The sequence below is a fragment of the Coregonus clupeaformis genome, chromosome 13 (genome assembly GCF_020615455.1).
Source record: "Coregonus clupeaformis isolate EN_2021a chromosome 13, ASM2061545v1, whole genome shotgun sequence".
Classification (NCBI taxonomy): domain Eukaryota; kingdom Metazoa; phylum Chordata; class Actinopteri; order Salmoniformes; family Salmonidae; genus Coregonus; species Coregonus clupeaformis.
In genome coordinates this window covers 34581496-34605252 of record NC_059204.1, presented here as the reverse complement: position 1 = coordinate 34605252, position 23757 = coordinate 34581496, and the positions used below count along the sequence as shown (strand labels likewise).

The following is a 23757-nucleotide window of genomic DNA, read 5'->3' as shown; positions in this document are numbered from 1 at the left end:
AAAAGGGCTTTAAAACTAGATTTAATTGACATTCGTGCTCCACTCGGTAGAGGTGAGGCCAGATGTAAGATTAGAGCCATTATTATAGATGTGTGGCAGAAGAGGTGGGACAACGAGCCCAAGATCTGGCATTTATATGCCCTCCAAAGAAAGGTTGGTGGACCAAAATTCAAAGGTCAGATTAGGAAGGATGAGGTGGTGTTTGCTCGGTTGCGCCTAGGACATTGAACTCATTACATCTGGTTGGCAAGCATGTGAAAGGTTTGTGTACAGAGTGTATGGTTGATGAAACAGTGAAGCATGTGTTGATGTATTGTTAGTACCAGTATGTGGAAGAGAGGGAAATACTGATGTGTAGGGTTATTGAGGTTGGAAGGGGGGTTGTAAGTGATTTGGGGGATGGGTTTGTTAGAAGTTAGTAGGGCTCTTTTTTAAATGTTCTTAGTAGTACAGGATTGGGTAGGAGGGTTTAGTTTTTCTTAATGTTAGTTTCTTCATTCATTTAGTCTGTAAACTGTGATTAACTACACACTCTAGTATAGCAGGTGGCGGCATGCACCTCTAACATTTGTTTGCGGACTGCCGTATTTCCATAGAAGAAGACTAGATGCAGCGTTTTGGAATAGAGCGCAATAGAAATTGTGTCTTTTTGTAGGCACTAGGGAAAAGCCTGTGGGAAAATGAATGGAGTTTTTGTAGGGATTTTGGATAAACGCCGAAAATAAGGTCTGTGGTAAACACAGGCTTAGGAGATCTTTACGTTTTGTTCTATGAGATAATCTTAATCAGCTAACATCACCTTTTGTGAATTTTGATGCATTTATGTTATCAGAACGAACAAACACAAAGCACAAATGCTTCTTAATTCATAAAGGTCATGTTAACTGACTGATATTTCTCATAGAACAAAACGTATAAGATCTCCTAAGCCTGTGTTAACCTCAGACCTTAATTTTGGTGTTTATCCCAAAACCCTATTCTTTCCCCAAAGGAATGGCTGAATGAACCAGAGGATTATGTTTGGAACCAAATATTATGTTTGGAGAGCAGCAGAACAGTGAGCAGATATGTGTATTTTTTATTTACATGGGCATTGCGCCATGGCCACCACTGACAAAATCCATGCCATAACCATCTGCGTTTGCGATAAGAGATGATTTTGGTGGGTCCCCACTTACATTGCATGAAACTGGCACTTTGGTGCACGTTAAGAACACACAGCTCAAATATTGCCACCCCTTCCACCTCAGCGCAAGCGAGCTGATGTTAGAGAAGTAAATTACCGAACCTGGCGCAAGGGGTCCAGAGACAGTTTTTACAAGCCGAAAATAGAGCCCTCAGGCTCAAACGGTTTTAATGAGGAATGACACAGACTGATCTGTGAAGTGAAATAGAATGGTGAACGCAGCAATCAGAATGGTTTCACCAGGCTATACCAATGTTGTACAGTGGCTACTGTTGGATGAGGTTCATAGCTCTAGAACATACAAATATAATTAATCTGTGAATCATTTATCATTTCATTTAAGTATAATTTCAAAAAAAAATAAAAAAAATAGCAGAACATTTGAATGTTTAACACAAACGCCCAATTCCAAATTGAGCCCTTGCCCCACACCCTAGACCTGGGTGTTTGTGTAGGCTAGATCTAAATGTTCAGTGAAAATTCCTGAGGCAATCAAGGATGAGCTATTACAATATCTGTCCAATCCTTTCAGGTCTATAACTGCTTTGGAAGTAGGGTATGGGGGTTTATTAAGAATTTTGTAAGAATATAGTCAAGAGCACTTTATTTTCTAGACTAAAGCCTCAAATAGAAGACTACAATCACATCTTATCCAATATCTCTTCAGCTCAGTGTTCTATGATGACATCTAGTGGAGAAACTTCATGGAATTAAATCCGGTGGTTGATACTGCATCAATAATAGAGTACCACAGTATGTGTCATAATATCCATAAAACTTAGCGGTCAAACAGAGAAATGGTTCCAATCGTTTATGGGGATTTTAGAAACACTTAAAATAAGGGCTGTGTTCCGTGTAGGCTTACCCTGGCGTGACGTTTTGATAACCGTGTAAATCTCTCTAGGACAAGGTGATTTAGCGAAGGTGTCCGCTAGAGATGACGTGCAGGAGCTTGCAGGGATTTGTAGTTTTACCCCTTTTTCGTGGTATCCAATTGGTAGTTACAGTCTTGTCCCATCGCTGCAACTCCCTTATGGACTCCGGAGAGGCGAAGGTCGAGAGCCCTGCGTCCCCTGAAACACAACACATTGCTGGAAGAAATGGGGCAAGAACATGGGGAAAGAACATGGGACAAGAACATCCCTGCCGGCCAAACCCTCCCCTAACCGCGGCCGGCTGCGACAGAGCCTGGACTCGAACCAGGATCTCTAGTGGCACAGCTAGCACTGCGATGCAGTGCCTTACACCACTGCGCCATCGGGAGGCCCAGGGATTTGATGACAATTAGCATTTTTTTTATTTATCTGAGAGTAAATAGAGCCGAATATATTGATAAAAGTCACCTTGAGATTTACATGGTTATCAAAACGTCACGCCAGGGTAAGCCTACACGAAACACTGCCCTTATTTTTAAATGTTTCTAAAATCCCCTATGGGAAAAATGAATGGTGGAAAAACGATTGGAACCATTTCCCTGTTTGACTGCTAGGTTTTATGGGTATTATGACACCTGTGGAAGCGCATTTGCCCCAAAACCACATGGTCGCTTGTTCAGTCCCTCTGGCGGTTCCCCTTCAATTGCTACATTGGTGACAGCAGTGGGATAGTCCCACAGGCCTTTGAAGAAAGTTCCCCGGTTTGCATTTGTGCATGGGACTCTTTTAGAGAGAGGGGAAATTGTGTATCTTTCTGTGTAGTTCCTAATATACTCTATAGTGGGACCTCAGGGCCACAAGTTCAAATCCCGTTTTGGCTGTTCCCTTTGAATTGATGAAATAGGTTGGTTAAAGGTTGACATACAGACACACCAGTACCATGTGACATTGTTACATTTTCTCCCTGGGAACATTTAGCCTAGATGGAAATTAGTGGAGGCTGCTGAGGGGTAGATGGCTCATAATAATGGCTGGAACGGAAACAATGGAATGGTATCAACCACATGAAAACCACGTGTTTGATGCCATTCCATTGACTCTATTTCAGCCATTATTATGAGCCGTCCTCCCCTCAGCAGCCTCAACTGATGTAAACTGCACTGCACTGTGGGAGCTAGAAGCACAAGCATTTCGCTACACCCGCAATAACATCTGCTAAACATGTGTATTTGACAAATAACATTTGATTTGATTGTATATTGGCAGATGTAGCCCCGTGTAGCTCGGCTTGCAACGCCAGGGTTGTGGGTTCGATTCCCACGGGGGGCCAGTAAGAACATTTATGCACTCACTAACTGTAAGTCGCTCTGGATAAGAGCGTCTGCTAAATGACTAAAATGTAAATGTAATGTATAGGGTTTGTTCAATAAAAGCACAGTTCAAACTAAATTTATGGGACTCAAATTTCAGTGGGTCAAGACTATTTTGTCACAGTCCCAGCTAATTGATTAGGAAAGGTCTAGAATATTCTCTTGCTGTTTCCGGGGCTATATAAATCTTCTGTCGACCTCCGTTTTTTTATGCAACGCACGAGCTAGACTTCAACCAATCAGAGTTCAATGCGTTGAGGGATAGCTAAAGAAAAATATAACTGATCCTAGTGCTGGTTGATTCCTTACGTGGCCATATAACGTATTCCGCATTGAACAATAGTGGTTACATTCTGATTGTAGATCAGTTTCAGACTGCTAGAACATACTAGAAGTGCAACATTTATTTTCACCGGCAGGTTCACAAGATATCCGGAAGAGGCTACGGTTCTTTCGCCGGCATCGTCTGTTCTCATTCATCGGGTTGCGGAGACTGCGAACAGCTTTCATACCAATTGCGTCCATCACATCCAGGTAATAAAAGCAACAAAATGTTCATCTGTTATATTCTACGTCATTGTCAGTTATAGGCATATGTAATGTGACGTTTCCTACAATTGTTTCTTGGCTATCCATATTCGCTTTGGAATCAGTGTGTCCTTATAATTATAATCCACATGTATATACCTATTTGTTGATTTTAAGATAATTTGACGTCAATATTGTTGTATTCACTGTAGGTCTATTCAACCATTCTCCAAGACAACAGCCGTTAAGAGATGCCAGAGCAGTCTCTAGAAATGTCATAGGCTACCGGTGAAATGGCCGCAATTAATTGTAATGCGCTTGGATGCGGAGCTAGCAGTACTGCAGTACTCACAGCGTTGTCCTTCAGAATCCCGGTTGGGGGAGGGTGTAAAGAGGTCATGACTAGCTACGGACGAGATTTATCACTGAAATAGCGCGAGAGTTTGGACTGGACATTTTGAAACCAGCCAGCGATTTGGGGCTTTAGTCCCCCCCCCAGCTTTGGGGCGATAGTCCCTCTTGATGACAGAAAATCACAGGAGGTTGGTGGCAACTTAATTGGGGAGAACAGGCTCGTGGTAATGGCTGGAGCGGAATACACAGTGCTGTTGGAGAGACGCATCGCTGCAGCGCTCCACCAACATTCCAACTTAAATCATATAGCAGAAATAGCCTATGGTATAAAACAATATGTATGACAATGTAATGAGATGGACACTTTTTACATCATGCACGTTTCTCCGATCAAATTTCCTAACCTAAATGGCGCCTAATCAAATAAAAAATACACTGACATGTTAACACACCTAGCTTCGATGCAACCAAGATAGTTTTTACATTGTGCTGGACTCAAAAAACTCTTGGTTACATCGAAGCTAACAAACACCATATCATAAAAACAAGACAGGTCAAAGTAAAATGGACAATATGGAATGGACATTCAGGCTACTCACAACTGCTGTCCAGGAGTTTCACCACATGTGCTAAATTTGTTATGATCAGTGGTTTCAAGTTTGTATCCGTCAATTTTTGACGAGCTGATCTAAGCGAAAAAGAAAACACTTCTGCATTTCCTACTGTAGGTTAAACACATTGCAAATAGAGTACCACATTATGAATCATAATACCCATAAAACCTAGTGGTCAAACAAGGAAATGGTTCCAATCATTTTCCCACCATTCATTTTTCCAATAGGGGATTTTAGAAACACTTAAAATAAAGGCTGTGTTTTGTTTAGGCTTACCCTGGCATGACGTTTTGATAATCGTGTCAATCTCTCTAGGACAAGGTGACTTCTCAATATATTCGCCTGTATTTACCCCCCCCAAAAATAATAAAATAAAAAATAAAATAAAAATAAATAAATGAAATGCAAATGTAGCTATAATAAAGAACTACAAATGCCATGATGATCTGGACGAGACAGTCGAATTGAGGCAAAGGTAAGAATCTCTGGATGAACTATCTAATGTTAGCTAAATGTAGTAATTTTTTACATTTACATTTTAGTCATTTAGCAGACGCTCTCATCTAGAGCGACTTACATTAGTGAGTGCATACCTTTTAATACTTTTTTTGTACTAGTCCCCCGTGGGAATCGAAACCACAACGCTGGTGCTGCAAGCGTCATGCTCTACCAACTGAGCTACACGGAACTGAATAAATTTGTTTACATTTCTTTAAATTGACAATTCTGTTAACTGTCTTGTGCAAGTTTTAAATTGACACAATACCTGTTAGCAAAGGTGTCAGCTAGCGATGACGTGCAGGAGCTTGCAGGGATTTGTAGTCTTGCATGATGTCTACTTTGATCCTAATTAGCATTTTCGAATCTGAGAGTAAATAGGGCCGAATATATTGATAAAAGTCACCTTGTCCGAGAGAGATTTACATGATTATCAAAACATTATGCCAGGGTAAGCCTACACGAAACACTGTCCTTATTTTAAGTGTTTCTAAAATTCCATATTTTTTATGGTGGAAAAACAATTGGAACCATTTCCCTGTTTGACCGCTAGGTTTTATGGGTATTATGACACCTCCATTGTGGGGCTCTATAGGCTCAGGATACCCACATTTATCAGAAGTTCTGATATTCAGAGCTTAAATTGCCAAATTTGATTAGTCACATGAATCAGGACTAATAAAGCCAATGCAACTGCCTGTTTTACAAACTGTAGGCCTACCATATGGATGGGCATTCATAAAATTCCATTGTGGGCTGACACTGTAGGCTACACCCCAGTAAGAAAGGGCCGACTTCTTTTGGATGTCTTTATCTGGTGCGGTCCGGACCGGCCTTGAACCAATCATAGACGTCTATGTTTGGTTCAGATTTGGTGCGGTCAGACGAAGTAGATTTTTGGTCCGTTGCAGACCAAATCTGAACCAATTATTGACGTCTAGACGTGTGGTTCAGATTTGGTCCGGTCTGGACCAGCCTTGATTTGGCCCAAACATAGACGTCAATGTTTGGTTCCGATTTGGTCAAGTCTGAACTGGCCTTGATTTGGTCCAAAAGTAGACGTCTATAAATGACGCCTTTTCAACTTTCATTCAGAACTAAAAATGAATCGGATTTCAACATCTGGAAAATACCTATTTTCACCTTTCATTCAGAACATAAAATGAACCTAACTTTAACGTCTGGAAAATACTTATTTTAGATGTCTTTTCAACGTCATTTTGCTTACTGGGACTATTCTAGATTTGCTGGGTATAGATCGGTTAGCTGACAACAGTAAGGAAAACGATGTGCGCGCAGAAGTCAGCCTGTTGTTGTGATTCTGGATGGCCAGATTGCTAGCACGAATGACCAGAAACTGCCAAGTTGGGAGAATCATAAGTGGCTAATTTCAGCTTGTTATTGATTCCATGTCTTGTTTTGACTGATTTCATGTCAATGCTAATATGGCTAAAATTCGCTAGCTAACAACTGTAACAATGCATTTGAGAGACAAGTGCTCATTGTGCAAATCTATTTACGTTTTCAATAAACATTGGAGACGAAATATAGTTTAGATGTTGTCAATAATCTAAGCCAACTCTGTCTGTTTTGCCCATAGTTGCGTATGCCTCGGTTTTGTTGCTAAACAACCAGCCTGTCTAGGAGGGCACAATTTCTTTGGCCAGCCTAGGATAGGGCGGCAGAAGGACTAGGACTGGGCCTGAGCACACGCATGCAACAGTACACCCATCAGGTCTTTCATCGAAAATAAACAATCGTACATTTTATTAACTGAAAATGTACAACTACTTGGTGTAAAGCTAACGGTTAAATACGACTCACTCATCCTCTGGCTCCAACTCTCGCGGTAGTTCAATTGTAAATCTCGTCTGTCGCTGTATTCCATCTAGTCACAACCTTGTAAAGCCCGGCCTCCCCCTCCCCCTCCCCAGATGGTCAGGGATCATCCCAGATAAAGATACATCGCATTTACGAACCATGCCAAACTAGGTGAAAGCGCAATGATGCAATTGCCAAGGCAAGACATTCGATTGTGTAACTAAATAATAATAGTAGTTCAAATAGTGTTGATGGTGTTCACTGTAGTATAATTTATAGGTTCATAGATGAAAAAAGTGGCATAATTTATTTTGTGTGTAGGCCTAATAGCTTGAGCGTGCCATTACCCACAGCCCTATGGGTTTTATGCCCTTGGAAATTCCCTGCTGTCTCAATGTGTCAACCTCTGCTACATGGCGAATTTCCCATGGGGCTGCAGCAGCATAGTCTTTACAGTAGTAAGGTAGTGCACCATGTATGCCTCTTGCCTAAAATGGCTGCCTGGCCCATCCAATGCCAGCTCATGCATGAATGGCGAAGGTGCATAAAGATGGCGGCCCCCATGTACCTACCACAAATGCCTTGTTTGCCATATTGTACATCGCTCTCCGTAATTTATTTTAATTTTATCTGCATTATCCAAATTCTAGCTCCAAGACGGCAGCAATTTGAAAAAACGAAAAAGTAGATTGTGCTGATTTACTGGCACATTGAACCATGTCACGCGCCATAGTTTAAGAACTCTGTGGGAAGTGATAAAAACAATGATGTCATATCCAATGTTCCCTCTATTTTCTTCCGGCACTGAGAAAATGTCAGATCTGCTGAGCACAAACTTGAAGGTTGTAAAAAGTTACAGTTTTAACAGTGGCCAAGTAGGCTACTGTGGCTATTTGATCATGATGTAAGTCTACCAGAGTGGCCTACCATCAAAAACAACGGAGAAAAATGCATTCCATAACATATTAACATGGAAATAGCTGTTATATCGTTCAGCCTACAGTAGCTGCAAATGTGTGTTGTTCAATGTAGGCCTACATTCCCAAAAAATATGTAATGGAATGAAGAGTACCGTAACAGTTTTCCATGGGTTGGGTTTATTTTAATCCTGCCCACAGCTGGCAGAACCCAAGTAATCATCAATTCGGAGCACAGATCGCAATGCCAATGGTCAATTTGGTTGACATTCGATATCCCTATGGGGCTAGTTAGGGACCATCAGTAAATTATTTTAAAAGGTCAATAGCTCCAAATGTCAATGACTTAACCTTAAACCAACTATAAATTGTAGAAATTAATTTACAAATATTGAAAGCATTCGATGAGACAACTAAAAGATGTGCAACATGAAAATATTGTCCCATGTACATTGTGTAATTTATTGACGGCCCCTAACTATCCCCAGCGATAGGCTATCCAAAGTAAAACCAACTTTGCCATGGTGGCACACCAGCCGGCTGAAGCTAATTGGCTGAATAATTTGGCTAACTCTTTCCACCTGCGAACACACAGGAGACACCCACATCAAACCACACTCACGTTTGAATTCAGTCATGGCCAGTAGCGTTTCTTAATGAACCAAATCTAACACAAGGCCAAATCAGGAAGTGCAGTCGCCCTTTAATTGAAACTGAAGGCCTATGAGTTTCCTGGAACAGGATAAGTCACCGTTCTTAGGAATTGAATTTCAACACAGCGAGTTGGCATATTTCTCCATAAAGGAAGTTGCTCATGTAATCTGTTGGCTACATTTACCCAGGCAGCCCAATTCTGATCTTTTTTTCACTCTGTTTTTTTTGACCAATCAGATAAGCTCTGAAAAATATATTTTCACATCAGAGCTGATCTGAGCTGATCTGATTGGTCAAAATACAAATTAGTGAAAAAAAGATCAGAATTGGGCTGCCTGTGTAAACACAGCCACAGTGACTCAAACTACAGTCCAAAGTCTCTATGGGTCACTTTACCTTGAGTGATCATGACTGCCACCTATTGGAAAGAGTTTGCTCATCATTAAATATTTATCTGTTTTCACAGAAACCATGTCTAAGGGAACAGCAGTCGGCATTGATCTCGGGACCACCTACTCCTGCGTGGGTGTGTTCCAGCATGGCAAGGTTGAAATCATTGCCAACGACCAGGGTAACAGGACCACTCCAAGCTACGTTGCCTTCACTGACTCTGAGAGGCTCATCGGTGATGCTGCCAAGAATCAGGTTGCCATGAACCCCTGCAACACAGTGTTCGGTAAGTTTATGTATTGCAAAGGTGATTATTGGTAGATGTCAATAAAGTTTGTAAAGGTGTGATGCAGTTTATTCCTGTCATTTGTAGTTTCCACCAGAAGTTTTATAACCAAAGATGGTTCTAGTATCTTCCTTGGATGTCAGAGTGAGAAACCAAAGGTCAACTGCTATGATCGGAGTATGTCTATAATGCAATCGTTTTAACATACTTTTTACTTGCGTATTCCAGATGCTAAGCGTTTGATTGGCAGAAGGTTTGAGGACACCGTGGTTCAGTCTGACATGAAGCACTGGCCCTTCAACGTCATCAGCGACAGCGGACGCCCCAAAGTGGAGGTCGAATACAAAGGCGAGACCAAGAGCTTCTACCCTGAGGAAATCTCCTCCATGGTATTGGTCAAGATGAAGGAGATTGCAGAGGCCTACCTCGGGAAGGTGAGTTTGAAATGCATTGCAGTCTATTTCAGAGTTGTATTGACAGTAAGTCTATTCATTCCCAATTTGTTTATTTTTTTACCCTCATTTTTGCAGACTGTATCAAACGCTGTTGTAACAGTACCAGCTTACTTTAACGACTCTCAGCGCCAAGCAACCAAAGACGCTGGAACAATCTCTGGTCTGAATGTTCTGCGAATCATCAATGAGCCAACCGCTGCCGCTATTGCTTATGGCTTGGACAAGAAGGTGAGACCCATATATTTTAGAGGTCAGGAAGGTCTAGTTATGGTTTATTGAAATAATAATTTGATTTGGACAAACTAGATTTAATTCGCTATGATGAAGTTTACTCCTGCCATTTGTAGTTTCCACCAGAGGTTGAAAAACCAAAGGATGCCCAACAACCTTCCCTGGAATACATAGCCATGTGTCATAGGGTTTCTAGTTCCTTTTTTTTATAAGTGCAAATACTGAAGATTCTCTTCTGTTTCAGGTTGGTGCTGAACGGAACGTCCTTATCTTTGATCTGGGTGGCGGCACCTTTGACGTGTCCATTCTGACCATCGAGGATGGCATCTTTGAGGTCAAGTCCACTGCTGGAGACACCCATCTGGGTGGAGAAGACTTTGACAACCGCATGGTCAACCACTTCATTGCAGAGTTCAAAAGGAAGTACAAGAAAGATATCAGTGACAACAAGAGGGCTGTTCGCCGTCTCCGCACCGCCTGTGAGAGGGCAAAGCGCACCCTGTCCTCCAGCACCCAGGCCAGCATCGAGATTGACTCTCTGTACGAGGGAATCGACTTCTACACCTCCATCACCAGAGCTCGCTTTGAGGAACTCAATGCAGACCTTTTCCGTGGCACCCTGGACCCAGTGGAGAAATCCCTCCGCGATGCCAAGATGGACAAGGCCCAGGTCCACGACATCGTCCTGGTCGGAGGCTCCACTCGTATCCCCAAGATCCAGAAACTGCTCCAAGATTTCTTCAACGGCAAAGAGCTCAACAAGAGCATCAACCCCGACGAGGCTGTGGCCTATGGCGCAGGTGGGTCACTGATCATCTTGTGTTCACTCTGTGGTCATTGGGCTGCTTTAACAAGCCCTAACCAAATAGTTTAGCTGTGATTAAGTTTATTCCTGCCATTCGTAGTTTCCAGCAGGTCAAAATACCAAAGATTGCCCAACACCTTCCTTTTTTAATGTCTGAGCAACAATGTTACTGTGGCTCTACAGTGATGTTTTTACATGAGTCTAACCTCTCCATTCTCATTTGCAGCTGTCCAGGCAGCCATCCTCTCAGGTGACAAGTCTGAGAATGTCCAGGACCTGCTTCTGCTGGACGTCACCCCCCTCTCCCTGGGTATTGAGACCGCTGGAGGTGTCATGACCGTCCTGATCAAACGGAACACCACCATCCCAACCAAGCAGACCCAGACCTTCACCACCTACTCAGACAACCAGCCTGGTGTGCTCATTCAGGTAAAAAAGACCCTGCATAACATTTCAATTTCAGGGCAGTGTTTCCTCATTCCTTTGGCCACTCGCTGTGATGAAGTTACTCTTGCCATTCGTAGTTTCCACCAGAGGTTGAAAGACAAAAGATGTCCCTATACCTTCCTTGGCTGTCTGAGTGACTATTTAGTGAAATGTACTTCTCATTTGAAGACCATGTATGTTTTGCTAATATAGACTGTATCCCCCAGGTGTACGAGGGTGAGAGGGCTATGACCAAGGACAACAACCTGTTGGGAAAGTTTGAGCTGACTGGAATCCCCCCTGCACCTCGCGGTGTTCCTCAGATTGAGGTCACCTTCGACATTGACGCAAACGGCATCCTCAATGTCTCTGCCGTTGATAAGAGCACTGGCAAGGAGAACAAGATCACCATCACCAACGACAAAGGTAGACAGAATAAAATGTGACCAAAGTGAAATTGTATTACAATATGCCCACTAGGATAGTGAGCGTATCCTTAACTCAACAATGTTTTTTTTGTCTGACCAGGTCGTCTGAGCAAGGAGGACATTGAGCGCATGGTCCAGGAGGCTGAGAAGTACAAGTGTGAGGATGATGTGCAGCGTGACAAGGTTTCCTCCAAGAACTCACTGGAGTCTTACTCTTTCAACATGAAATCCACCGTGGAGGATGAGAAACTACAGGGCAAGATCAGTGACGAGGACAAGACCAAGATTCTGGACAAGTGCAATGAGATCATTGCCTGGCTGGATAAGAACCAGGTACAGTATATTGATGTGCCCATTAATTTAAACCAAGTTATTACCCATAACGTGTCAAGAAGGGAAATAAATCAATCAATCTTAACCTGTATATTTTTGTTTCACAGACTGCGGAGAAGGAAGAGTATGAGCATCAGCAACAGGAGCTGGAGAAGGTTTGCAACCCCATCATCACCAAGCTGTACCAGAGTGCTGGTGGTATGCCAGGCGGTATGCCTGGTGGAATGCCTGGAGGCTTCTCAGGCGCTGGTGGTGCTGCTCCTGGAGGTGGTGGATCCTCAGGCCCCACCATCGAGGAAGTCGATTAAACCCAATGTCCCATCTCACCACTCTGTAAACACAAAGCCCATAACCCCAGAGGCCCAATCTGTAAAGCCAAGGCTGGTCATTGGCTGAGTAATTTAAACTGATAAAAGCTGCTATGTATGTTTTGAATACTTGAAGATGTACACTGTCAAAGACAGTGGGATTTTAAGGAAGAAGAGTTTGCCTGTCTATACATTTTGAGTCCTGGAGAATAAATTGTTATTTATGTCACTAGCAACGTTTCCATCCACAGTTTTTATGGAGTAAAGTCATAACGTCCCAAAAAAAATCAAGACAGCTGTGATGGAAACGGGTAGTTTCGGTACAATTTTATAAATGCCGACAGATAATTTGTTTGTTCGACATGGTGGATCTTTTTGTGTCGGTAAAATTAATTATGCGAGAAATGGTGGTGGAAATGCCTTTATGAGCAAATATTGATTTAATAAGAATATAAGTAAACTTGGAGTCACATGATGATATGGGTGTGGTCCTCCCACTACGACTCGAAACCATGCAGTTTATGAGGCTACAAATGAAATAACTTATGAACTTCACAGGGTGGTGAAAGTGCACAGTGATCTTGATGCTCGTTTCCAATAAATATCGAGGGTCTTATTCTGGTGACGATCATCGATGCTTGACTGACGTTTGACAAATAAAAGTATTCTCACTCTTATCCATAATAATATAATGTAGACTAGCCTACCAGCACAGCCTACCCACACTGTATCTGCCAGCTGTTGGCTAGAGCGCACTTCCAAGACCAGAGTAGGCACATTAGCTATTCCACACAACAGTTTGTGACAAAACTATCAGTAGAGTTGAAAATGCGAAGGAAACACATTGAACTTTAAATTCTTATTCGGTATATTAAAACTTTAGCAGAAAAGTACATTTTGTGTGCGCTAAGTCATCACGCACTGATTTTTATCCGCAACAAGTCCGTTGGGTGGAAACGCACCACTGGTGGGAAAATGCGCATATTTTCTTTATGCATATTTTAGAATATTGGCATGAAAATCTGTCACCAATTGGATGGAAACCTAGCTATTGGCCTAGACAGTTTGAGTGTTTTTCCTTCCTAATTCAATGAATGGAAATTAAGTAGGCCTACCTTTTACAAAGATGGAGAAGGACAGTTATTTGCTCATTTTTGTGGGGGAATTATCTAAATAAAAGGGTGTACATCACAGGAGGTTGGTGGCACCTTAATTGGGGAGGACGGGCTCATGGTAATGGCTGGAGTGGAGTTAGTGGAATGGTATCAAATACAAACACATGGTTTCCATGTGTTTGATGCCATTCCATTTACTCCATTCCAGCCATTATTATGAGCCGTCCTCCCCTCAGCAGCCTCCACTGGTGTACATCAAAAGTCAAATTTATGCTAAGCACACTCTTACTAGTGATTTGATAATGGAATCTGGTGACGCATCTAAGTGGTAGATCATGGCTAACAATCAAATGACCCACTGACAACAATTTGAGGCCAAATTCTCACAAAATAACTGCTTTGTTTAGTTTACCAAATGAACAATTTCCATTAAATTAGCTAATAAAGATGCAGTGAGTAGACCATCGGCTATATTCTTGTCTGAGGCCTGCCAGAAGTAAGCGGAGTGTTGGCATGGAGGTTTGGTACAGATATACATGTATGCCTAGGTAAAGAGTAGGGCCCAAGTTGTCTTTGGCAAAAACTGTACCATTTTCATTCACTTTGTTATGGTTATGACAAAAGCAGTATACAGTCGAACCTATAGCTAACTGCCAAAATAATGGAAACACTTGAGTTAAATGAGGGATACAAAGTATATTGAAAGAAGGTGCTTCCACACAGGCATGGTTCCTGAGTTAATTAAGCAATTGAGAACCCATCATGCTTAGGGTCACGTTTTGGCTATGCCCCCATAGGATGACAATGCCCCCATCCACAGGGCATGAGTGGTCACTGAATGGTTTGATGAGGATGAAAACGATGTAAACCATATGCCATGGCCATCTCTGTTACCAAATATCAACCCAATTATGGGAGATTATTCAGTGGCGCCTGAGACAGCATTTTCCATCACCATCAACAAAACACAAAATTATGGATTTCTCATGGAAGAATGGTGTTGCATCCCTCCAATTGAGTTCCAGACACTTGTAGAATTTATGCCAAGGTGCATTGAAGCAGTTCTGGCTCATGGTGGCCCAACGCCTTATTAAGACGCTTTATATTGGTGTTTCCTTTATTTTGGCAGTTACCTGTATATGCACACATATATTATTATTTTATTTTATTTATGAATAAGCAAATTTCACAACAGAACAGCACAGTGGTCACTTTAGGAATGGTGAGTGCAATCCAGAATCCTTGGGACGTCCCCTCAATGGGGTGACATCAGAGTTGGCGTCCCAAGAATTCCCTTTAGACTTACATGCTGACCACACCGCACGCGTCACGTGCGCAAGCGTTGCAAAATAAATGTACACATACATGTTATTCAATCATTGCACCAACACTGCTCGCGCGCGTCAACGAGCGTCTGCGTGGCCATGCGCTAAAATAGAACTTGGTTCTATTTGTGACGCTCAAAGTGCTGCAAGTCCTGCCTCTCCCATCTCCTCATTGGTTTTTAGGAGCATCTACCCATGTGGGCAATTGAAAGACACACTCCAGTCCAGTTGGTGGGGGATCCTGTCTGGTGTGGGGGGACAAAATCAGTTTGCGCGCGATGGCGGTCTGGGTAGCATGTTATGGAGGCCATTGCACTGACTGCATCAGTCCACTAGGGGTAGAATCACAGAGGATATAGCGAAAGACCCTCATATAAACTTCCTCCAATTCCTATAGAGAGAAATAGTAATAGCGTCTTTTTGTAGGCACTATCTATAGCATGGATCGTTGGACAAGGCATATGGGGAAATTAACGGCGTTTCTGTAGGGTTTTTGAATAAACGCTCAGAATAAGGTCTATGGTTAGCACAGGCTTAGGAGATCGTATACGTTTTGTTCTATGAGATAATCATCAGCTCATGTCACTTTTTGTGAATTTAAGAATTTATGTAATAACAAAAATCACACATGTTAACTGACTGATGAGATAATTGAGATAACAACAATTCAATGAGCTAATAATGATTCTCATAAAACAAAACGTATAAGATCTCCTAAACCTGTGTTAACCTCAGATTTTATTTTCAGTGTTTATCCCAAAACCCTATTATTTTCCCATAGGAATTGCTGAATGAACCAGCGGTAACTCAGTTCCAGTTATGACTACATGCTTGCGAGCTTCATTAACAGCAGAGATACTCTAAAGAAAATAGATGCTAATCTAGGAAATTAGTTTAATTTCTTAAAGTACAGTGCATTCGGAATGTATTCAGACCCCATGACTTTTTCCACATTGTTACATTACAGCCTTAGTCTAAAATGGATCAAATTGTTTTTTCCCCTCATCAATCTACACACAATACCCCATAATGACAAAGCAAAAACAGGTTTTTAGAAATGTTTGCAAATTTATTAAAAATAAAAAAACGTATCACATTTACATAAGTATTCAGACCCTTTACTCAGTTTTCATCAAGGATCTCTCTGTACTTCGCTCTGTTCATCTTTCCCTCGATCCTAACTAGTCTCCCAGTCCCTGCCACTGAAAAACATCCCCACAGCATGATGCTGCCACCACCATGCTTCACTGTAGGGATGGTGCCAGGTTTCCTCCAGACATGACGCTTGGCATTCAGGCCAAAGAGTTCCATCTTGGTTTCATCAGACCAGAGAATCTTGTTTCTCATGGTCTGAGAGTCCTTTAGGTGCCTTTTGGCAAACTCCAAGCAGGCTGTCATGTGCCTTTTATTGAGGAGTGGCTTCCATCTGGCCACTCTACCATAAAGGCCTGATTGGTGGAGTGCTGCAGAGATGGTTGTCCTTCTGGAAGGTTCTCCCATCTCCAAAGAAGAACTCTGGAGCTCTGTCAGAGTGACCATCGGGTTCTTGGTCACCTCGCTGACCAAGGCCCTTCTCCCCCGATTGCTCAGTTTGGTTGGGCGGCCAGCTCTAGGAAGAGTCTTGTTGGTTCCAAACTTCTTTCATTTAAGAATGTTGGAGGCCACTGTGTTCTTTGGGACCTTCAATGCTGCATACATTCTTTGGTACCCTTCCCCAGATCTGTGCCTCAACACAATCCTGTCTCGGAGCTCTACGGACAATTACTTCAACCTCATGGCTTGGTCTTTGCTCTGACATGCAATGTCAAGTGTGGGACCTTATTTAAACAGATGTGTGCCTTTCCAAATCATGTTAAATCAATTGAATTTACAACAGGTGGACTCCAATCAAGTTGTAGAAACATCTCGAGGATGATCAATGGAAACAGGATGCACCTGAGCTCAATTTTGAGTAAATCATTATTTTTATTTATTTTTAAATATATATATATATATATATATATATATACACAGTGAGGGAAAAAAGTATTTGATCCCCTGCTGATTTTGTACGTTTGCCCACTGACAAAAACATGATCAGTCTATAATTTTAATGGTAGGTTTATTTGAACAGTGAGAGACCAAATAACAACAACAAAATCCAGAAAAACGCATGTCAAAAATGTTATAAATTGATTTGCATTTTAAATGAGGGAAATAAGTATTTGACCCCTCTGCAAAACATGACTTAGTACTTGGTGGCAAAACCCTTGTTGGCAATCACAGAGGTCAGACGTTTCTTGTAGTTGGCCACCAGGTTTGCACACATCTCAGGAGGGATTTTGTTCCACTCCACTTTGCAGATCTTCTCCAAGTCATTAAGGTTTCGAGGCTGACATTTGGCAACTCAAACCTTCAGCTCCCTCCACAGATTTTCTATGGGATTAAGGTCTGGAGACTGGCTAGGCCACTCCAGGACCTTAATGTGCTTCTTCTTGAGCCACTCCTTTGTTGCCTTGGCCGTGTGTTTTGGGTCATTGTCATGCTGGAATACCCATCCACGACCCATTTTCAATGCCCTGGCTGAGGGAAGGAGGTTCTCACCCAAGTTTTGACGGTACGGCCCCGTCCATCGTCCCTTTGATGCAGTGAAGTTGTCCTGTCCCCTTAGCAGAAAAACACCCCCAGAGCATAATGTTTCCACCTCCATATTTGACGGTGGGGATGGTGTTCTTGGGGTCATAGGCAGCATTCCTCCTCCTCCAAACACGGCGAGTTGAGTTGATGCCAAAGAGCTCGATTTTGGTCTCATCTGACCACAACACTTTCACCCAGTTCTCCTCTGAATCATTCAGATGTTCATTGGCAAACTTCAGACGGGCCTGTATATGTGCTTTCTTGAGCAGGGGGACCTTGCGGGCGCTGCAGGATTTCAGTCCTTCACGGCGTAGTGTGTTACCAATTGTTTTCTTGGTGACTATGGTCCCAGCTGCCTTGAGATCATTGACAAGATCCTCCCGTGTAGTTCTGGGCTGATTCCTCACCGTTCTCATGATCATTGCAACTCCACGAGGTGAGATCTTGCATGGAGCCCCAGGCCGAGGGAGATTGACAGTTATTTTGTGTTTCTTCCATTTGTGAGTAATCGCACCAACTGTTGTCACCTTCTCACCAAGCTGCTTGGCGATGGTCTTGTAGCCCATTCCAGCCTTGTGTAGGTCTACAATCTTGTCCCTGACATCCTTGGAGAGGTCTTTGGTCTTGGCCATGGTGGAGAGGTTGGAATCTGATTGATTGATTGCTTCTGTGGACACGTGTCTTTTATACAGGTAACAAACTGAGATTAGGAGCACTCCCTTTAAATCAAATCAAATCAAATCAAATTTTATTGGTCACATGCGCCGAATACAACAGGTGCAGACATTACAGTGAAATGCTTACTTACAGCCCTTAACCAACAGTGCATTTATTTTAAACAAAAAAAGTAAGAATAAAACAACAACAAAAAAGTGTTGAGAAAAAAAGAGCAGAAGTAAAAAATAAAGTGACAGTAGGGAGGCTATATATACAATAGAATAAAGTGACAGTAGGGAGGCTATATATACAGGGGGGTACCGTTGCATAGTCAATGTGCGGGGGCACCGGCTAGTTGAGGTAGTTGAGGTAATATGTACATGTGGGTAGAGTTAAAGTGACTATGCATAAATACTTAACAGAGTAGCAGCAGCATAAAAAAGTATGGGGTGGGGGGCAGTGCAAATAGTCCGGGTAGCCATGATTAGCTGTTCAGGAGTCTTATGGCTTGGGGGTAGAAGCTGTTGAGAAGTCTTTTGGACCTAGACTTGGCACTCCGGTACCGCTTGCCGTGCGGTAGCAGAGAGAACAGTCTATGACTAGGGTGACTGGAGTCTTTGACAATTTTGAGGGCCTTCCTCTGACACCGCCTGGTATAGAGGTCCTGGATGGCAGGGAGCTTTGCCCCTGTGATGTACTGGGCCGTACGCACTACCCTCTGTAGTGCCTTGCGGTCAGAGGCCAAGCAGTTGCCATACCAGGCGGTGATGCAACCAGTCAGGATGCTCTCGATGGTGCAGCTGTATAATTTTTTGAGGATCTGAGGACCCATGCCAAATCTTTTTAGTCTCCTGAGGGGGAATAGGCTTTGTCGTGCCCTCTTCACGACTGTCTTGGTGTGTTTGGACCATGATAGTTCGTTGGTGATGTGGACACCAAGGAACTTGAAGCTCTCAACCTGTTCCACTACAGCCCCGTCGATGAGAATGGGGGCGTGCTCAGTCCTCTTTTTTTTCCTGTAGTCCACAATCATCTCCTTTGTCTTTAAGAGTGTGCTCCTAATCTCAGCTCGTTACCTGTATAAAAGACACCTGGGAGCCAGAAATCTTTCTGATTGAGAGGGGGTCAAATACTTATTTCTCTCATTAAAATGCAAATCAATTCATAACATTTTTGACATGCGTCTTTCTGGATTTTTTTGTTGTTATTCTGTCTCTCACTGATCAAATAAACCTACCATTACAATTATAGACTGATCATTTCTTTGTCAGTGGGCAAACGTACAAAATCAGCAGGGGATCAAATACTTTTTTCTCTCACTGTATATATATATATATAGTTAAATTCTGAAGTTTACATACACCTTAGCCAAATACATTTAAACTCAGTTTTTCACAATTCCTGACATTTAATCCTAGTTAAAATTCCCTGTCTTAGGTCAGTTAGGATCACCACTTTATTTAAAGAATGTGAAATGTCAGAATAATAGTAGAGAGAATGATTTATTTCAGCTTTTATTTCTTTCATCACATTCCCAGTGGGTCAGAAGTTTACATACACTCAATTGTTATTTGGTAGCATTGCCTTTAAATTGTTTAACTTGGGTCAAACGTGTCGGGTAGCCATCCACAAGCTTCCCACAATAAGTTGGGTGAATTTTGGCCCATTCCTCCTGACAGAGCTGGTGTAACTGAGTCAGGTTTGTAGGCCTCCTTGCTCGCACACGCTTTTTGAGTTCTGCCCACAAATGTTCTATAGGATTGAGGTCAGGGCTTTGTGATGGTCACTCCAATACCTTGACTTTGTTGTCCTTAAGCCATTTTGCCACAACTTTGGAAGTATGCTTGGGGTCATTGTCCATTTGGAAGACCCATTTGTGACCAAGCTTTAACTTCCTGACTGATATCTTGAGATGTTGCTTCAATATATATCCACATAATTTTACATCCTCATGATGCCATCTATTTTGTGAAGTGCACCAGTCCCTCCTGCAGCAAAGCACCCCCACAGTATGATGCTGCCACCCCCGTCCTTCACGGTTGGGATGGTGTTCTTCGGCATGCAAGCAGCCCCCTTTTTCCTCCAAACATAGCGATGGTCATTATGGCCAAACAGTTCTATTTTTGTTTCATCAGACCAGAGGACATTTCTCCAAAAAGTACGATCTTTGTCCCCATGTGCAGTTGCAAACCTTAGTCTGGCTTTTTTATGGCTGTTTTGGAGCAGTGGCTTCTTCCTTGCTGAGCGGCCTTTCAGGTTATGTCGATATAGGACTCGTTCTACTGTGGATATAGATACTTTTGTACCTGTTTCCTCCAGCATCTTCACAAGGTCCTTTGCTGTTGTTCTGGGATTGATTTGCACTTTTCACACCAAAGTATGTTCATCTCTAGGAGACAGAACACGTCTCATTCCAGAGCAGTATGACGGCTGAGTGGTCCCATGGTGTTTATACTTGCGTACTATTGTTTGTACAGATGAACGTGGTACCTTCAGGCATTTGGAAATTGCTCCCAAGGATGAACTAGACTTGTGGAGGTCTACAATTATTTTTATGAGGTCTTGGCTGATTTCTTTTGATTTTCCCATGATGTCAAGCAAAGAGGCACTGAGTTTGAAGGTAGGCCTTGAAATACATCCACAGGTACACCTCCAATTGACTCAAATGATGTCAATTAGCCTATCAGAAGCTTCTAAAGCCATGACATAATTTTCTGGAATTTTCCACGCTGTTTAAAGGCACAGTCAATTTAGTGCATGTACAATTCTGACCCACTGGAATTGTGATACAGTGAATTATAAGTGAAATAATCTGTCTGTAAACAATTGTTGGAAAAATTACTTGTGTCATGAACAAAGTAGATGTCCTAACCGACTTGCCACAACTATAGTTTGTTAACAAGAAATTTGTGGAGTGGTTGAAAAACGAGTTTTAATGACTCCAACCTAAGTGTATGTAAACTTCCAACTTCAACTGTATATATATATATATATATATACATATATATATATATATTTGCAAAAAAAAATTACAACCTGTTTTCGCTTTGTCATTATGGGGTATTGTTTGTAGAATGACGAGGAAAAATAATACTTTTATCCATTTTAGAATAAGGCTGTAACGTAACAAAATGTGGAAAAAGTCAAGGGGTCTGAATACTTTCTGAATGCACTGTATTTCTGGATATACCAGAGACTGAAGAGGAAGCAAGACATCCCACTCATTTTTTGGAGGGTTCATATACTAGTTCATATCCTGTCAATGGAAACCGCTACAATATACAATTATATTTGTGTTTGTGGATGAATTTACTTCTGCCTGATGCCTTTAATGGTGTTTTTGGCATGAAGACCATTGTGCTACGTTTTTGCCCATAGACCAGGGGTGTCAAACGTCCGGCCCGCGGGCCGGATCAGGCCCGCAAACGGGTTTAATCCGGCCCGCGAGATGATAAAAAATAAATAAATAAAAATAAATAATTGTAAAGTATAAAAGTGCGCTGCAATTTTTCAATAAAATAAACTGCTGTTCCAATTGCGTCCACTGGATGGCGCAATAGCAATTGTGTTAAGCAAGCAAACTGTTTATACCGGGGCAGAGCAAGTGGGTCAAGCACGTGCAGCCAATGAGCTACTTTGTTTTGCCCGCGATATTTATTACGGCTTCTACTTTTAACATTATGTGCTTTGGCACCCTCATTGCCCCAATATGTCTCTGTCAAAAAAGAGAAAAGTGGACGCAGAGTGCAGAGTGTTCGAAGAAAAATGGTCATCCTATTTATTCACGGAATTGAATGGGAAAGCTGTATGTTTGGTGTGTTCAGAGCATGTTGCAGTGCTGAAAGAATATAACCTTCGTCGCCACTATGTGAGTCTTCATGCCGACAAATATGACAACTTTCAAGGACAGCGGAGATGAGAGAAGGTGAATGAACTGTTGGCGGGTCTGAAGAAACAGCAGTCTGTGTTTACTCACAGCCGAGACATCAGTGACGCTGCAGTGAAAGCTAGCTACCTCATTGCTAATGAAATCGCAGTGGCTTCAAAACCATTTAGTGAGGGTGAATTTGTAAAAACATGCATGATGAAGGCAGCGGAGATTGTGTGCCCTAAAAAGCGGCAGGCTTTTGCAAATATCAGCCTGACAAGAAACACAGTTGCAGACAGGATTTCCGATCTTTCAGTGGATTTGGACAGCCAGTTGAAGCAAAAAGTAAAGTCATTTATTGCGTGTTCGGTTGCAATTGATGAAAGCACGGACATTACAGATGTTGCACAACTGGCCATTTTCATCCGCGGAGTTGATGACACATTGACCGTCACCGAGGAGTTCGTGGAGTTGGTGCCGATGACAGATACAACGACAGCAGCTGATATTTTTACCGCACTCGTCGGCGCGCTGGACAGGGTCGGAGTGGACTGGTCCCACGCTGTCAGCCTGGCTACAGATGGTGCGCCCTCAATGATCGGGAAAAAAGCAGGCGTTGTGACAAAGTTCAGAGAGAAAGTGCAATCTGCAAATGGAGGACGTGATTTTTTGACTTTTCACTGTATTTTGCACCAGGAGGCTTTGTGTTGCAAGTCATTAAAGATGGATAACGTCATGAAGGTGGTCATCCAAACTGTTAATTTCATCCGATCCAGAAGCCTGAATCACTGTCAGTTTGACAGCCTTCTCAGAGAGAAAGACCACATCTATGGCCTGCCATACCACACTGAGGTAAGATGGTTAAGCCGAGGTGCTGTGCTGAGGCGTTTCTTTGATTTACGAGAAGAAATTGAACAGTTCATGGAAGAAAAGGGCAAACCAGTGTTAGAATTTCATTCCGCAGAATGGATGCAGGACCTTGCATTTATGGTGGATGTTACAGAGCACCTGAATAACTTGAACAAACAGCTGCAAGGGCGCAACAAAGTTGTCACGCAGTATTATGACAGCATACGTTCTTTCAAGTTGAAGCTGTCATTGTGGGAGACGCAACTTGCCGGTGGTGATGCAGCTCACTTCCCCTGTCTGAAAAATGTGTGCGCGACCCAACATGTGGCAGACATGAAGCGGTTCAAAGATTTTTTTTTTTTTTTTTTTTTTTTTTTTTTTTTTTTTTTTATTTTTTTTATAACCTATCTTGGTTCTCTTTACAGATTCATTATTTTTATCTACATTTCTGCCTGAGAAATGACACCCTGATATAGTTCTGTGATCTGTGAAACAGTTCTGTTAATCACTGAGGCATTGTGTGTTTGTGTGTTCTTTTTCTTTAGAATTTTCAAATAAACTTGACGTGTTTTATGATTAATAGTGATGTTGTGCTTGTACTATTTTGGACACACTGTCCTCAGGCTCCAGCTTTATGTTGTATGTTGATCGTATTAAAACAAAGAAAACAATCTGAAGTTGTTGTTTTTAAGTTATATATACCATGATTTTTCCGGTCCGGCCCACTTGGGAATAGATTTTCCTCCATGTGGCCCCTGAGCTAAAATGAGTTTGACACCCCTGCCATAGACCATTCAAAAAGCCTCCAAATGTTCAAAAACGACTAGCTTCCTCCATGGAATACTGCG

General features: G+C 42.2%; 1 protein-coding gene across 1 annotated transcript; it reads left to right on the top strand.

Moving 5' to 3' along the window:
• The first annotated feature begins 3744 nt into the window (after positions 1-3744).
• LOC121579300 (heat shock cognate 70 kDa protein) lies at positions 3745-12711 on the top strand. The gene is made up of 9 exons (XM_041893778.2): positions 3745-3965; positions 9284-9493; positions 9722-9927; positions 10024-10176; positions 10424-10979; positions 11211-11413; positions 11638-11836; positions 11939-12171; positions 12279-12711. Exons 2-9 carry the CDS (start codon positions 9289-9291, stop codon positions 12477-12479), a joined length of 1956 nt encoding a protein of 651 aa, XP_041749712.1. The 5' UTR covers positions 3745-3965; positions 9284-9288; the 3' UTR covers positions 12480-12711.
• Positions 12712-23757: the final 11046 nt, after the last annotated feature.

Excerpts from the sequence above, each read along its gene's own strand:
- LOC121579300 (XM_041893778.2), top strand. The coding sequence starts at position 9,289 with ATGTCTAAGGGAACAGCAGTCGGCATTGATCTCGGGACCACCTACTCC. Across the intron at positions 9,928-10,023 it reads CAGAGGCCTACCTCGGGAAG|ACTGTATCAAACGCTGTTGT; the intron begins GTGAGTTTGAAA and ends TCATTTTTGCAG. Across the intron at positions 10,980-11,210 it reads GGCTGTGGCCTATGGCGCAG|CTGTCCAGGCAGCCATCCTC; the intron begins GTGGGTCACTGA and ends TCTCATTTGCAG.